This window comes from Acomys russatus, chromosome 12, assembly GCF_903995435.1.
Source record: "Acomys russatus chromosome 12, mAcoRus1.1, whole genome shotgun sequence".
Classification (NCBI taxonomy): domain Eukaryota; kingdom Metazoa; phylum Chordata; class Mammalia; order Rodentia; family Muridae; genus Acomys; species Acomys russatus.
Window position 1 is genome coordinate 31527664 of NC_067148.1, and position 13321 is coordinate 31540984.

Below are 13321 nucleotides of genomic sequence, written 5' to 3' on the forward strand. Positions count from 1 at the left end.
AGGCTTCCTTCCAGGCATGGCAGGGGAGCTTTAATATATGGAAATCCATCAGTGTAATTCATCATATAAACAAACTGAAAGAAAAAACACATGAACATCTTATACGATGAAAAAGTATTCGACAAAATCAACACCCACTCACATTAAAAGCCCTGGAAAGAATAGGGATACAATGCACATACCTAAACACAGTAAACACAATACATAGCAACACTATAGTCAACATCAAACTAAACGGACAGAAACTTAAATCAATTCCACTGAAATCAGGGACAAGACAAGGCTATCCACTATTTCTGCATCTCTTCAATATAGTATGTGAAGTCCTAGCTAGAGCAATAAAACAACTAAAGGAGACCAATGGCATACAAATTGGAAAGGAAGACATCAAACTATCACTACTTGTGGATGATATGATATTATACAAAAGAGACCCCAAAAATTCTATCAAGGAAACCCTACAGCTGATAAATAGCTTCAACAATGTGGCTGGATACAAAATCAACTAAAAAAAAGTCAGTACCTGCAGAACAGCAGGTAACTTATATTGCTAACCCCACTACATGGGATTAGCTCTGAGACTGGCTGAGACATGAATGTCTATGCATAGACAATGCTTCATTTCGCTTACAGAATCAATGTAATTTATTATTAGATGACATTCTTTGTATGGCATGAATGAAGATTTACAGATATCTTTCTTCCACTCATATAAAGAGCAGAGAACTAGTATTAATTGTTCTGTGCATCATACACACATCAACCATTTACAATTTTAGGACTGTATAATGCTTGTGAGAAATTATGTTTTCAGAAAAAAAGAATTGGTCATGATGCTGAATCAGACCTGACAGGATTCATTCCTCTCAGCATGCTGGACACTGACATCCTGCATCCTTCATGTTCCAGCACCAAGTGCTACATTGCTGTTCCTCATCAGAACAGGACAATTCCAGGACAGCTACAAAGAAAACTTCCAATCCCAATTGGTCCAGCATTTCAGACTGTCTCACATAGGACTTTAATTAAGCCTGGCATTTCTCAATATTTAGAAACTGAACTGCAAATGCTATTCCTAGCTTATTTAACCATTTCCACAATTTTATTGGCCCTTACAAAGGTATTATTCATCCCAAACAGCCAGAAGAAACCTTAAGAGATTGATGCCCCATTTCCCTTCAGGGGGTTTGGGGAGGTTTTCCTTTGCTTTCTTGGGCTACGGGGGATTATTTTCATTGGGCATTGGTTATAAGTTATTACTGGTCTTATTTAAAGAGAAAACAAGGTTGGACTAAGGGATGTCTCTTTTTTCTTCTTCTTTCTTAGGTTTGGATATAGGGATTGAAAAGAAAGAAAGGGGAATATAGAGATATATAGGGATGATAGAACAAAATTTAGATTAATGAATCTACTCCTCAACTTAAGGCCTTAATTGTTACTCACAAGGTTATTATTAATTCACTGATATAGAATTTTGTATGAAGATGAAAAATAAGTTTAATTTGGATACACTGGTATCAAATTCAAATTTAAGATTATTCTTCACATACATCATATATATATATATATATATATATTTCTACTCTAATATAAAGTATTGTACACATATAACTCAATTATAATACAAGGTTTACTTCCAGTACTTTGAAAGTACAATTGCAGGCTGCTTAGGATCAATAGGTAATACAAAGTAATTGTTAGTTGACAAAATCATAGTCAATTGACATAGTAATGTCAATTACTAGTCTATTTTTATCACAAGAATATACATCCTAGGTGTAACAGATAGAAATGATTCTATAGATAGATAAAGTAAAATAGATGAGGTCTTCAAAAATTTCAGAGACATCTAGAATATTGCATTTAAGGATGTTTTCATTCTTTTAAAGATTCTTTGACAATAAGACAGGTTAACTCCTGGCAACACCCATCCTACCTTAAAGAAGATGATGAGCATCAATGAACCTCCTTATGGAGATGGCTTCAAATGTGACACCAGCCACTGGGCAATGGGAAAAATGTCCCCATTTCTACCATAGACAGAATTCTGCCTTAAAATGGGCAAGCTTCGATGCAGGCCGAGTTGAAAACAAAACTCTGCCTAGACATGGTAAGCAAGTTCTCAATAGTTCCTGCCTCACAAATATGTCTGTCAGATATATTGGGCCAGAAGGCTGAAGATGATGCTCTAATGTTATAGAGAGTTTTGGGTGACAGTTCAGGCACCAAACTGTCTCTCATTTTTCCATTTTGAAAGCTACTAACCTGCACCTCCTTCCTGCCTATTCAGGTAACTAATTTATTATTTCTCAAGTCTCTGATGGAGATGAAGATCACATAGTTTAGTTTTACAATTAAGCTTAGTTGTTTAGGAGTTAAGATGTTTTTAGGTCTAGATAGATGTTTTAAGTGGGCAATGATGAGATATTACAGATATTGATTTACAGTCAGAATCTTAGACTCACCAAGATAGGAAAGATGTTTTCTTCACCGTTGCCAAATACAAATAGCCAACACACTATGAACGTAATATGTATATATTTCCTGATTGTTTGATGGTTCTTCTTTCGTAGGTAGTTTATTGTATATGTGTGTAATAATATAAATGTGTATGTAAAAAAATAAATAATAAAATAAAATAAATAACATAACTTCTCTCCTCCTCTTAAATCCTTTTCCAACTTCAACCTTACCAGTTAAAGCAGAAGGAAGTGAAGAGGAGCACATACCACTGCCATCACTACCTCTGTACCCTGTGGACTCATAAGCTCTTGGCAAAACCATGCGAGACTTGACTCTACATAAAACACAGAGACTTAATGTCACTTAAAACTGGACACTCAGTTTTCTAACTCTAGGTCACTGATCTGAGGCCATATTTTGTGATTAAGATTTCAGACTTAACTAATTAGTCTCACAAAGCCAAAAAAAAATTATTCATCCAGGAATATGGGAAAAGTACTTCAGAAATCAGCTGGAAAGTTCCAAGATCATATAAATATAGCTGTTCTGTGATCAAACAGCGCTATCATACTTTTTAGAATATTGGTGCATTAGTATGTTGCATCACATACAGCATTGCTTATTCTCACACAAAATGAGAATCACACTAAAAGCAAACAGCAGCAGCATCTAAGATAGCAAGGCTGTGAAAAAAAGAATTAATTTAAATTGATAAACTACTATTAACTGAATATTAACTCAAGACAAAGTGAGAATGTTTCAGGTGTGTAAACACTGAGATGATTCATCTCCATCGAATATTTTGAAAATTATTCTAGGAAATACTTCAGGAAACAAAAAAGACAGCCCATAAGGAACAATGTAGAAATTTAGTAAGAAGCGCAGCTGAGCATGAGCTAACGAGGTATGAAAGAGTGGTTTCATTAAAAGACATGTTTCTGGGCCCATTTACCCCTTCAAGGCTCTATTCAAAATAGTTAATTCTGCAAGAAATCATACTTAACTCTACATATAATACATTTACATATAATAACTTTAAATGGTGTGTTATTGAATTCACTTGTTAATTTATTAAAAATAGAATTAGCACTATGAAACAAACACAAGAACTACCAATAATAAGGATATGACTATTAATGATACTCAGTGACTGAAATGCTCTAAATGCATCTTTAATTCTCTAACAGAGTCTACAAGTACTATTTATAGTGAATACAACAAATATACTGTTATATAATCATAAATACATGCAATTTAAATATTAACAAAATGATTGGTCAGAGAAGAAAGAATAAACAGATTCATTTTATATAATTCAGTCTCTTTGAAGTCTCAACTTTTTATTATGTAGGTATTTCCTTAAGCGTGGTAATGCATCATCAAAGAAAATAAACTGTGCATTCATATATAATTTCTATGTTCTGTATTTTCAAAATGTTTTGTCAAATAACATGTCAGCCTTGCATGGCAAATTTAAGTTCTTATAAGAGTTAACGAGTGACTCACCCAATTGTCACTAAGCATGGCACATGTGTATTCCAGGAGGAGAACGGTCCCATGAGATGAGGACTCCAAAACCAAAAGTTCTGAAGAGACTGAAACTACCTCAAAGGAATAGTGATGATGGAAGAATGCACCACCACCCTGAAGATCATCAAGGGGCACTGCGCCAAAGTCTTGACACACTCAAAGTGTTTATTACTTACTTTATTCTGATATTTTACACAATACCTGATTCCAATGCATACTCCCCAAAGGATAAAAATGGAATTGGTACTCTGTACGTATATGATATATGGTGAATTTATACAAATATTTTCTTGTAGACCACTATTAAAGCTATTATAATAGAAAATATTTTCAATAAAAAGTAAGCGTCAGGGAGAGATATACAATCCCAGTGGTTAAGGGCACTTGCTGCATAACTGGCAGGGGCAGAGCTAGGATCTCAGTAACCATATAACCAGCCAAGGCTCCTCCACAGATGCCTGAAACTCAACTATCAAGGCATCGGACTCATTCTTCTGGCCAAGTCCCATGCATAGGCATGGGTACCCACACAACTACATATTCACATATACATACATAATACAAATAACATCTAAATTTTTTTTTAAATGTGGATGTTACAGTGCTCTCTAATAACAAACATTTTTATATGAAAACTATTACCACATTAATAATTTCATGTCATTTTAATAACAAGAAATTATATTCCTATGGTATCTTGTGTTAATTTGCACCTTCATAGGATCTGGAGTCACCTAAGAAACAAGCCCGGGCACACACATAGGTGGTTTTCCAGGTTAGCTCAGCCCATGCCCATGCCCTTGAGGCTAATTGAGTAAGCTAACTGCAGTGGGAAGACCTGCCCTACATGTGGGCAGCACACTGCCTGGATGAAGTTCAGAACCACATAAGAAGGGATTACAGCTGAAGACAACGTCATTGCTCACCTTTTTCTGACTGCAGATGCAATCAATCCCTTCCGCCATTAATCTCTTATGTCTTTCTATTGCTCCCTTTTTGTATATAGGCCGGTACCAGGAAAAATACCTAATACAACTCCTCTAACATGTTTTGCATTCTTTCTTTTTTATTTCTTTCATTTGACTCTACACTTATTTAGGATTTTAATTACTGTTCTGGTTACAAAGCAATGCATTGAATATATAAATTCTTAAATGGTGCACAATTCTATGCATGTTAAAAGGAAGACTAACAAAGTTTTTACACCACAGGTAAAGAAACTGCCTTTTCTTTGGGACAGAGGTAACTGTGGGTAGAACGGGGGGCAGCTGTGCTGCCTGCTGGACTGTGGAGAGGTGGGTACACAGAGACTCACTGAGTCGCCCTCACCACTAATTAATATGTGACCCGAGTTAACAAGTTGCTAGTGCTGTTTGCCCAAGCCCCATTTTCCCCTCTAAAATAGCTTGCAAGAAATAAATAAACTCTAAATTCTTTCTTTAGTAAATAAGCTGATGCTGTGTGAATTGATTGCTGCAAATATCTGAATGTTAAATACAAGCTAATGGGATCAGAAGCAAATGTCATACCTTTCTTTCATTCTTCATCTTTGCTTTATAGCCATTCTCTTCCCTGTCTTCATGAAGGCATTTTGGAGGAGGCCCTTCAGACTTGTTTTCTTTCTCACAACTATAACTAACTACAAGATAAAAGCAAAACATTTACCTATAAAAGATATGATTATAACAAACATGCTTATACTAAAATTCTTTTAATAAATATAAAAGTATTTTAATAAATATAAAAGTATTTTAATAAATATAAAAGTATTTAAAATTTATCTGTATAAGATATGATTTTTGGGACTTGTGAGACAGGTCAGTGTTTACCCACATTTGCTATCAAGCAAGTTTGATCTCCAGGACCCACACAGGGAAAGGACTGAACTGACTCCTCCCACAAGTTGTCCTCTAAGCTCCACACCACACTTGTGTGGTGACACACAATTGCATACCCACACACTAAATGTATTTTTTAAAGTTTAATTTTTAAATTTATTTTATGCATATAAGTGGCTGTGTGCATATGGACTTCATGCATGCCTGGTGTTCACAGAGTTCAAAGAAGGCATCAGATACCCTGGAACCAGAATTAAAGATGTTTGTTACCAAGTCCAAGTGTTCTGCAAGAGCACCAAGTACTCATGATCATGGTGTCATCGTGTGTGTGTGTGTGTGTGTGTGTGTGTGTGTGTGTGTGTCTGAGAGAGAGAGAGAGAGAGAGAGAGAGAGAGAGAGAGAGAGAGAGAGAGAGAGAGAGAGAGAATATGAAAGATGGAGGGAGGGAGGAAGGGAGAGAAGGAGAGATGAAGGGAGGGAGGGGGTCTAACTTTGTAGACTTGGCTGGCCTGTTAATTTACTATGTAAACCAGGATGGCTTTGAACTCAGAGATCCACCTCCTTCTGCCTCCCAAGTGCTGAGCTTAAAGGTGTGTACCAAAATGCCCATCCATTAATTTTCTAAAGCATGGTTATGACTAACATATACTGACCAAGATCTCATTATTATATGAATGCTAAAGTTTAGATGAGTTTAAATTATATGAAATTTAAACTAATACTCTAACACTCTAAAGTGCTTCAAGTTGGGTTTCAACCAGTCAAAGGTGGTATTACTTTAGAAGGTTAATAAATGAAATTGTGAGACACCTACAAAGAATGGAATCAGTGTCCAATCATAACATGTTCAAATTCATATATCATAAGACTGTGTGCTTATAAACAAAGTTGAATAAGGCCAAAGTATTGAGAATAATTAATGGCAATATTTTTCAATGGTAAATGTCTTCAGGGTGCCATACTTTTATTGTCTAGGCCTCTCAGTGTTGAGAACAGGTAGAAAGGTACAGATGACCTCATGGCAATACACATACCTATGTCTCCCATCTCTTCTGAGGTAGAAGCAGTCTCATGAAGTCCTAAGGAGAACAAGAAGAAAAGACATTTGCATTCACATCTCTCTACAAACACATATAGATAGATATGACTTGCACTCCATAGCTAATTGATTTACATATATAGGTACATATGACTTGAGTTTTATATCTTATTGATTTAAAATAACTAATAAGGGTATATTTGCTACCATATAAACAGACAACTCAATACTGTGAATTACAGACTAGATTTACGGCAGAGAAAAAACTACAAAGATAAAAGTATCTGGATAATTTCAATGCCAAAGATCTCTTAAAACAAAAACAATAAAACAAAGAAACAAAACAACAAAAAAACAAATAAAAAACAAGAGCCATGTCTTTTCCTTCTGTGCATAAATCGATTCAGAGTAGATAAATAACCTTAAAAGACATGAACTCTGAAACTGCTAGAGGAAAAACATCTTGAGGACATGGGCAAGGCCTGTCTGAAAAGGATTCCAAGCCCAGGAATTACAAGACACAGGAAGCTGACACACACACACATTAATTTTCTTTTGGAAAGAGTTGTCAAGTAAAATGACATAAAGCTAAAAGCTGTACACAGAAAAGGCAACAATGAACTGTTTGAAGAACAGGAGAATCTAACATACAATATCTAGAATACAGAGAGTTCAAAACTTAAATAAGACAATAGACAAAAATTTAGTATATAAATTAATGAAGTGATCAGTTCTCAAAAGATTAAGTACAAGTGGCCAAAAAATATATCTAAGAATCTTTAACTCCTTGGCCATCTCTGAAATGCAAATCAAAATTATGCTGAGATTCCACCTTATCATAATAAGAATACATATATGAAAAAATCAGCAAATATGAATGAGGATATAGGAAAAAGAAAGCCTTACATATTGCTGATTAAAATGTACATTATTCCAGCCAGTATACTAATCAGTGTGAAGGTTCTTCAAAAATATAAAATAGAACTACAGAATTATTATTAATCCAAAGGAATCTAAATCTGAAAATAGTAGACCCTACAAATCCAGACTGTGTAGAACCCCACACATCCATCCAGCTTCAGTCATAACAACCAACTCAGAGAGTCAACCTAGTTTTCTAGCAATAAATGACTGGATAATAGGAAAGTAACATATATTCATATGCACTTTGGATAGACTGGGAATTATCTTATTTAACTAAGTAAGCATAACTAAAAAAGACAACTATACCGTGTCTTCCTTAAGTTTTGTAAGTGGTCAAAGGTGAGGTGAGGGGGAGACAGAGACAAAGATCGAAAGAAAGACAGGAAGAGAGAGAGACGAGACATAACAGACTGGAATGACATGACAGTAGAAGGGAAATATTGGGGAAGTAGAAGGGAACTGGTAGAAGAGCTAAGGTAGAAAAGGTTATGTTCAGAAAGCCTGGGTATATTGTATTGCCAAAACACATAATATTTTTACCTTAAAATATCTTTATGAATTCACCATTAGGTATATTAAATACAAACTAAGAGGTGTTGGTTGGTTCGTTGGTTGGTTGTTGGTTGGTTGGCTTTGCTTTTATTTTCTTTTGTGTTTTTGTTTTTTACTAACTATCTTGCTGTATAGTCCGTGCCAGCATAGAACCTGCAGTCCTCCTGTCACTGCCTTTGCTTGTTCGGATTACAAGTGTGCATCACCCTGTCTTACAGAAGCTAGAGAGTATAAGAGAAAGGGGGTGCACGGAGCTCCTTGCTGAGGTAACAAGAAATATTATGTAGGCATATTGTATCTTTCCTAAGCTAAGCTTCCTAACCTGAACAAGTTATTGAGAAAAGAGAAAAAATTTTAAACGTCCTCATAATAACACAGAAGAGACTGTAGTCAGAAAGCACTAAAGACTTATTTATCTAGAATGCCAGTCCTCCTTCAGTGATGCTGCAAATTAATGTCCCAAAGACACTTGGGAGCCCAACTTTCAGGAACATGTTAAGGACAACAGTCACAGCCCACTGAGGCATAAGGAAGTTTTCCCCTCCTGACCCTTTCACTGTATTTACTTTTCAAAGACCACAGGTTTCAAAATGATGACAATAGTTTAAAAGCAATAGTCATTTTCTACATCTGATTTATCTCTTACTGAATGACTGCTACTGTCACAAGATCACAAAGATTTTACACATATTATTTCATGCAACTGTGTCAATGACCCTGCAGGGTACCAGCTTTTGCTGTCTTATATGTAAAAAAGAAATGTTGCAGTGATATCCATACGGGAAAAGGAAAATGAGGTATGGGACTGTACTCAGCTCACAAGCAGGTATTTTCAGGAATCTGAGCAGATTACATGCAGCACTAAGACCACGTGATGCATCACTTTCTAAAGGAAAATAAAATGCAAGAAACTAAGCAAGCAAAAGAGGAACAGAACAAATGGGAAATAAACATAAGAAAGCAACTGACATATTACTGCCTGTTTGCTATTCAGTAAAAATATTTAAATTACAAAAAATATATACTGTAGTAAATTTTAGAATATTCAATATTTTCAGAATAAACATTGCAGAATATACACTAAACTAGCAGAGAAATGATGGTTCTCACGTTCTAATCTAGTAATACAAATATGATTTCCACTCCCTATCATATAAATATTTTCTTTACACAAGTATTTGTATAATCAATGAGATGCTCAGACGCATCTGTCTTTGTAGGATTCATGGATAACCACATGTAGTATTTATTAATGTTCATTATTATCCAACAAAGTTCATGTCCCTGTGGCTACATTTTCAGGCTTATCTTTTGATGCTTGTTCCTGACAACTCCTGTAGTGATGCCTGATGACCTGCAGTTTCAGAATTTATATGACTATAGTAAATATCTTAAGGAGTCTAGGAGTCCAAGATAAGGCTTTTAAAACAGCAAGTAGGCAAGAAATATTAATTTATAGGAATTTGATTGTTGTGCCTTCCCATGTTAAAGCTCATCAACCATCTTTCATGTATGCATACATTCAACCAACGTTAACTGAATATGCTCAGGTCTCAGCATCGATTCATGGATACTTCCGTCTAACATAAATTACTAACACATAATATTAATACTGCCTATTTCCAACTCCCCTACATACCAAACATAACTGCAAAAAGAATTAACTGAATAATGCTCCTAAAGAAATTACTCATAATTTAACCAAGAAGGATAATTAGAGAACATCTAAGATATGAGAATACATACAAGCAAAGCACATGTAACTGAGAGTCAAAAAGCCAGACGTGGTGGTGCACGCCTTTAATCCCAGCACTTGGGAGGCACAGGCAGACAAATCGCTGTGAGTTTGAGGCCAGCCTGGTCTACAAAGCAAGTCCATGACAGCCAAGGCTACAGAGAGAAACTCTGTCTCAAAAAACCATAAATAAATAAATAAATAAATAAATAGGAAAAAAAAAGAAAGAAACATTTTGAAAGGTAATATTACGTCCTTCTAAATGAGCCTATATTGTCTATGCGCCAACATAAAACATGAGCAACAACAAAAAGAACTCAGCAAACAGTCATTAATTAATCTTTATGATGGAGGGTGCATCCTGGGCTACTACATGAGGATATGATGAGGTGCCCTGTGTTCTGTTCAGCTATAAGTATAAACCAAGCAGGACTCTACTTATAGCATAAGCTACTTATTCCCGCTATGAACTTCTGAGTCATTTTTCACTTTACCAAGCATGCCAAATGTGTAGTTATTAGAATTCTTAATTTCTTAATTAGTTTAAATTTTTAATTATATAGGGATGAGCCCTCATTGTGTGGTTTAGAAATTAGAATTTTTGGGCTTAGCATGGTGGTCCACACCTTTAATCCCAGTACACCAGAGTCAGAGACAGGTGGATATCTGTGAGTTCAAGGACAGGCTGGTCTATGTAGTGAATTTCAGGACAGTCAGGTACATAAAGAGAGAGACTATCTCAAAAATCAAAATGGAAAAAAAAGAAAAGAATGAATTTTGTATTCTAGTTACCATCTTATACAAAACCAGAATAATAAAATATAACAATTAAAGGATGACAATAAAATTATAAGGAAAAGAACTACAAAATCAAGGAAAAGAACTTAACTAAGAATGTTAATTTTAAGCCTTTATTAATCAAATACAAGGAGTAGGCCTCTGGAAACATTAGGCCTTTAAATATATTAGAAAAATTCTAATTCTGGCATTTTTCTAAATTTTAAAGTTTCATTTTCCTATTTTTAAAACAAGTAATTCAAGTTAAGTAACACATAGTTTCAAATGTATTGTCCAGTATATTTTAACAAATATACATTAACAAGTGACTTAGTTATACAGCCACTGGATGTATTTTTTATTTTGCTGTTGTATTTTCCAGTTGTATAACTTCAATTTGTTGCTGAATCTATATAGGTGTGTCATAGGGTATGTGACTGTGTGAGTTTGTGTACCCAGAGATATTTCTATTCCTGCTGACAGTCCCTGTCTGGTCGCTTACTGATATATTTTCTCTTTAAGTCCCTGAACACATTCGCAAATGTTCCTTCAGTATTTTTCTATCCACTAAATTCTATACCTGAAGCATTTCAAGGTTGGCCTCCATTTATTACCCCTTGTCTTGACTCTGAGTCATATATTTCCATACATATACAAATGGTCAGTTATTAATTGGGCAGAGGAATGACACACTGGAGAGATTCTGAGCAAGTGTCTTTATCTGAAGGTGATGGCTTTTCTTTAAGAGAGCAGTTAAATTTTGGCTGATCAATTTGAAATTCAAGGATCAATTTTATTGTGTTTTGGGTAAATTTATGTAAAGCTCTAAGCTGTCCAGGTCACTAACTTTCTAAGAATCCAGCTCCAAACTCGGTCTGCTATGAGACATATGTGAGTTTAGTCTTTGGCTTTTTAGGGAGAATATGAGATGCTAAATGTTAGCGTGCTGTTCAAGACACACAGAAATGGCCTGTCCCCTGGGCACAGAGAGCCTTGCAGTCCCTCCTATCACGGTTGAGGAGACTCTCTAGTCTCTTCTTAGTCATAGAGAAATTTCCCTTTCTGCCAAGACTCAAGGAATCCTGTGGAGGCATCAACTAAGAACCCATATTCAACTCCCTCACAGAAGCAACCACTCTTCATTTCAACTCCACTGTGACGTTTTCAACAGATTCTAATTGTTTCAATAACTCTGAAACCACAATATATCCCTTTTCCTTTCACTGAGACTGCCATGTTCTAGGCACCCATCTCCATGGGGCCTGGTTAGGAAGTTTTCTTATACACTATATCATTGTTGTGGAATTAAGTCTCTATTTTTTTCTTTGAGTCATTTGTCTTCTGTGAATTGTATTTTATGTTTGCCAATGCCTAAAATCTGTAGCTTCAACTACCCCTTAGTTATAGTGTTATCTGTGGCAAAAGACTAGTCTTCTACCAGGAAATTCCGTCACTCTCTAACCTGGAGTCTCTCTATATCACCTAAAACCTACCTATATTTAAAATAAGTCTGTACGGTGTAACATCAAGAATTCCTATTTATCTGTTTATTTACAAACTAATTTTCACAATCTTTATTTATTCTTAAATATATCTAAAAAGGCATTAATGGATAAAGTTGAAATATTATCAGGTCAGTATTTATAAACTAAACATTCATTACATTATATCCTTACCTTTATTTTTTAATTAATTTTATTAATTTATTCATATTACATCTCGATTGTTAGCCCTTCCCCTTTTTCCTCCCATTCTTCCCTCCCTCCCACTTCTCCCATTCTCCCCTCCCCTATGTCTGTGATTGAGGGAGACCTCCTCCCTCTATATATGCTCTTAGAATATCAAGTCTCTTCTTGGTAACTTGCTATCCTTCCTCTGAGTGCCACCAGGGCTCCTCATCCAGGGCACGTGGTCAGAAAAGGGGCACCAGAGTTCGTGTGAGAGTCAGATCTCACTCTCCACTCAATGGTGGAGAATATCCTGTTTGTCGGCTAGGTCTTGGTAGGGGTTCGAAGCTTACTGCCTATATTCTCCTTGGCTGGTGCCTTAGTTTGAGGAGGACCCCAGGACCCAGATCTGCCTGTCATAAAGTTCTCCTGTAGGTTTCCATATCCTTACCTTTAATTACAGGGACATGGATATGTGCGATGTTTATGTTCTTCAGTGTTGCTTGAAGCCCAGAAATCTAAAAGCAAATAATGTAAATATATGGCATTATATAGTAAATTATTTTAAAGTGTTAAGTAAAATGCAATGTTTAAAAATTGATTGCAAATGTCAAAAATATTAATTTTAAGTTATAAAACATCAAACATAAACTTTAGTAGAAAGATAGCATTATTTTCCTTAAAATTCAATTCCACTGGCAACTATTAATCACCCACCACACAAAGCATTTGAAGTCTGTATATCACAGCATAATTTTTTAAACCAAGAATCTCTTTAGAAACTTTGACAATTGTT

General features: G+C 35.3%; 1 protein-coding gene across 1 annotated transcript in view; it reads right to left on the reverse strand.

The window, feature by feature from the left end:
• The window catches only part of Spag16 (sperm associated antigen 16), an 848530-nt gene that overhangs the window by 774753 nt on the left and 60456 nt on the right, over window positions 1-13321 (reverse strand). The window contains exons 8-10 of the mRNA XM_051154139.1: window positions 12977-13043; window positions 6866-6910; window positions 5523-5632 (exon numbers count right to left, since the gene is read on the reverse strand). Of these exons, the coding sequence (XP_051010096.1) occupies window positions 5523-5632; window positions 6866-6910; window positions 12977-13043 (222 nt within the window). The remainder of the gene's footprint in view (window positions 1-5522; window positions 5633-6865; window positions 6911-12976; window positions 13044-13321) is intronic.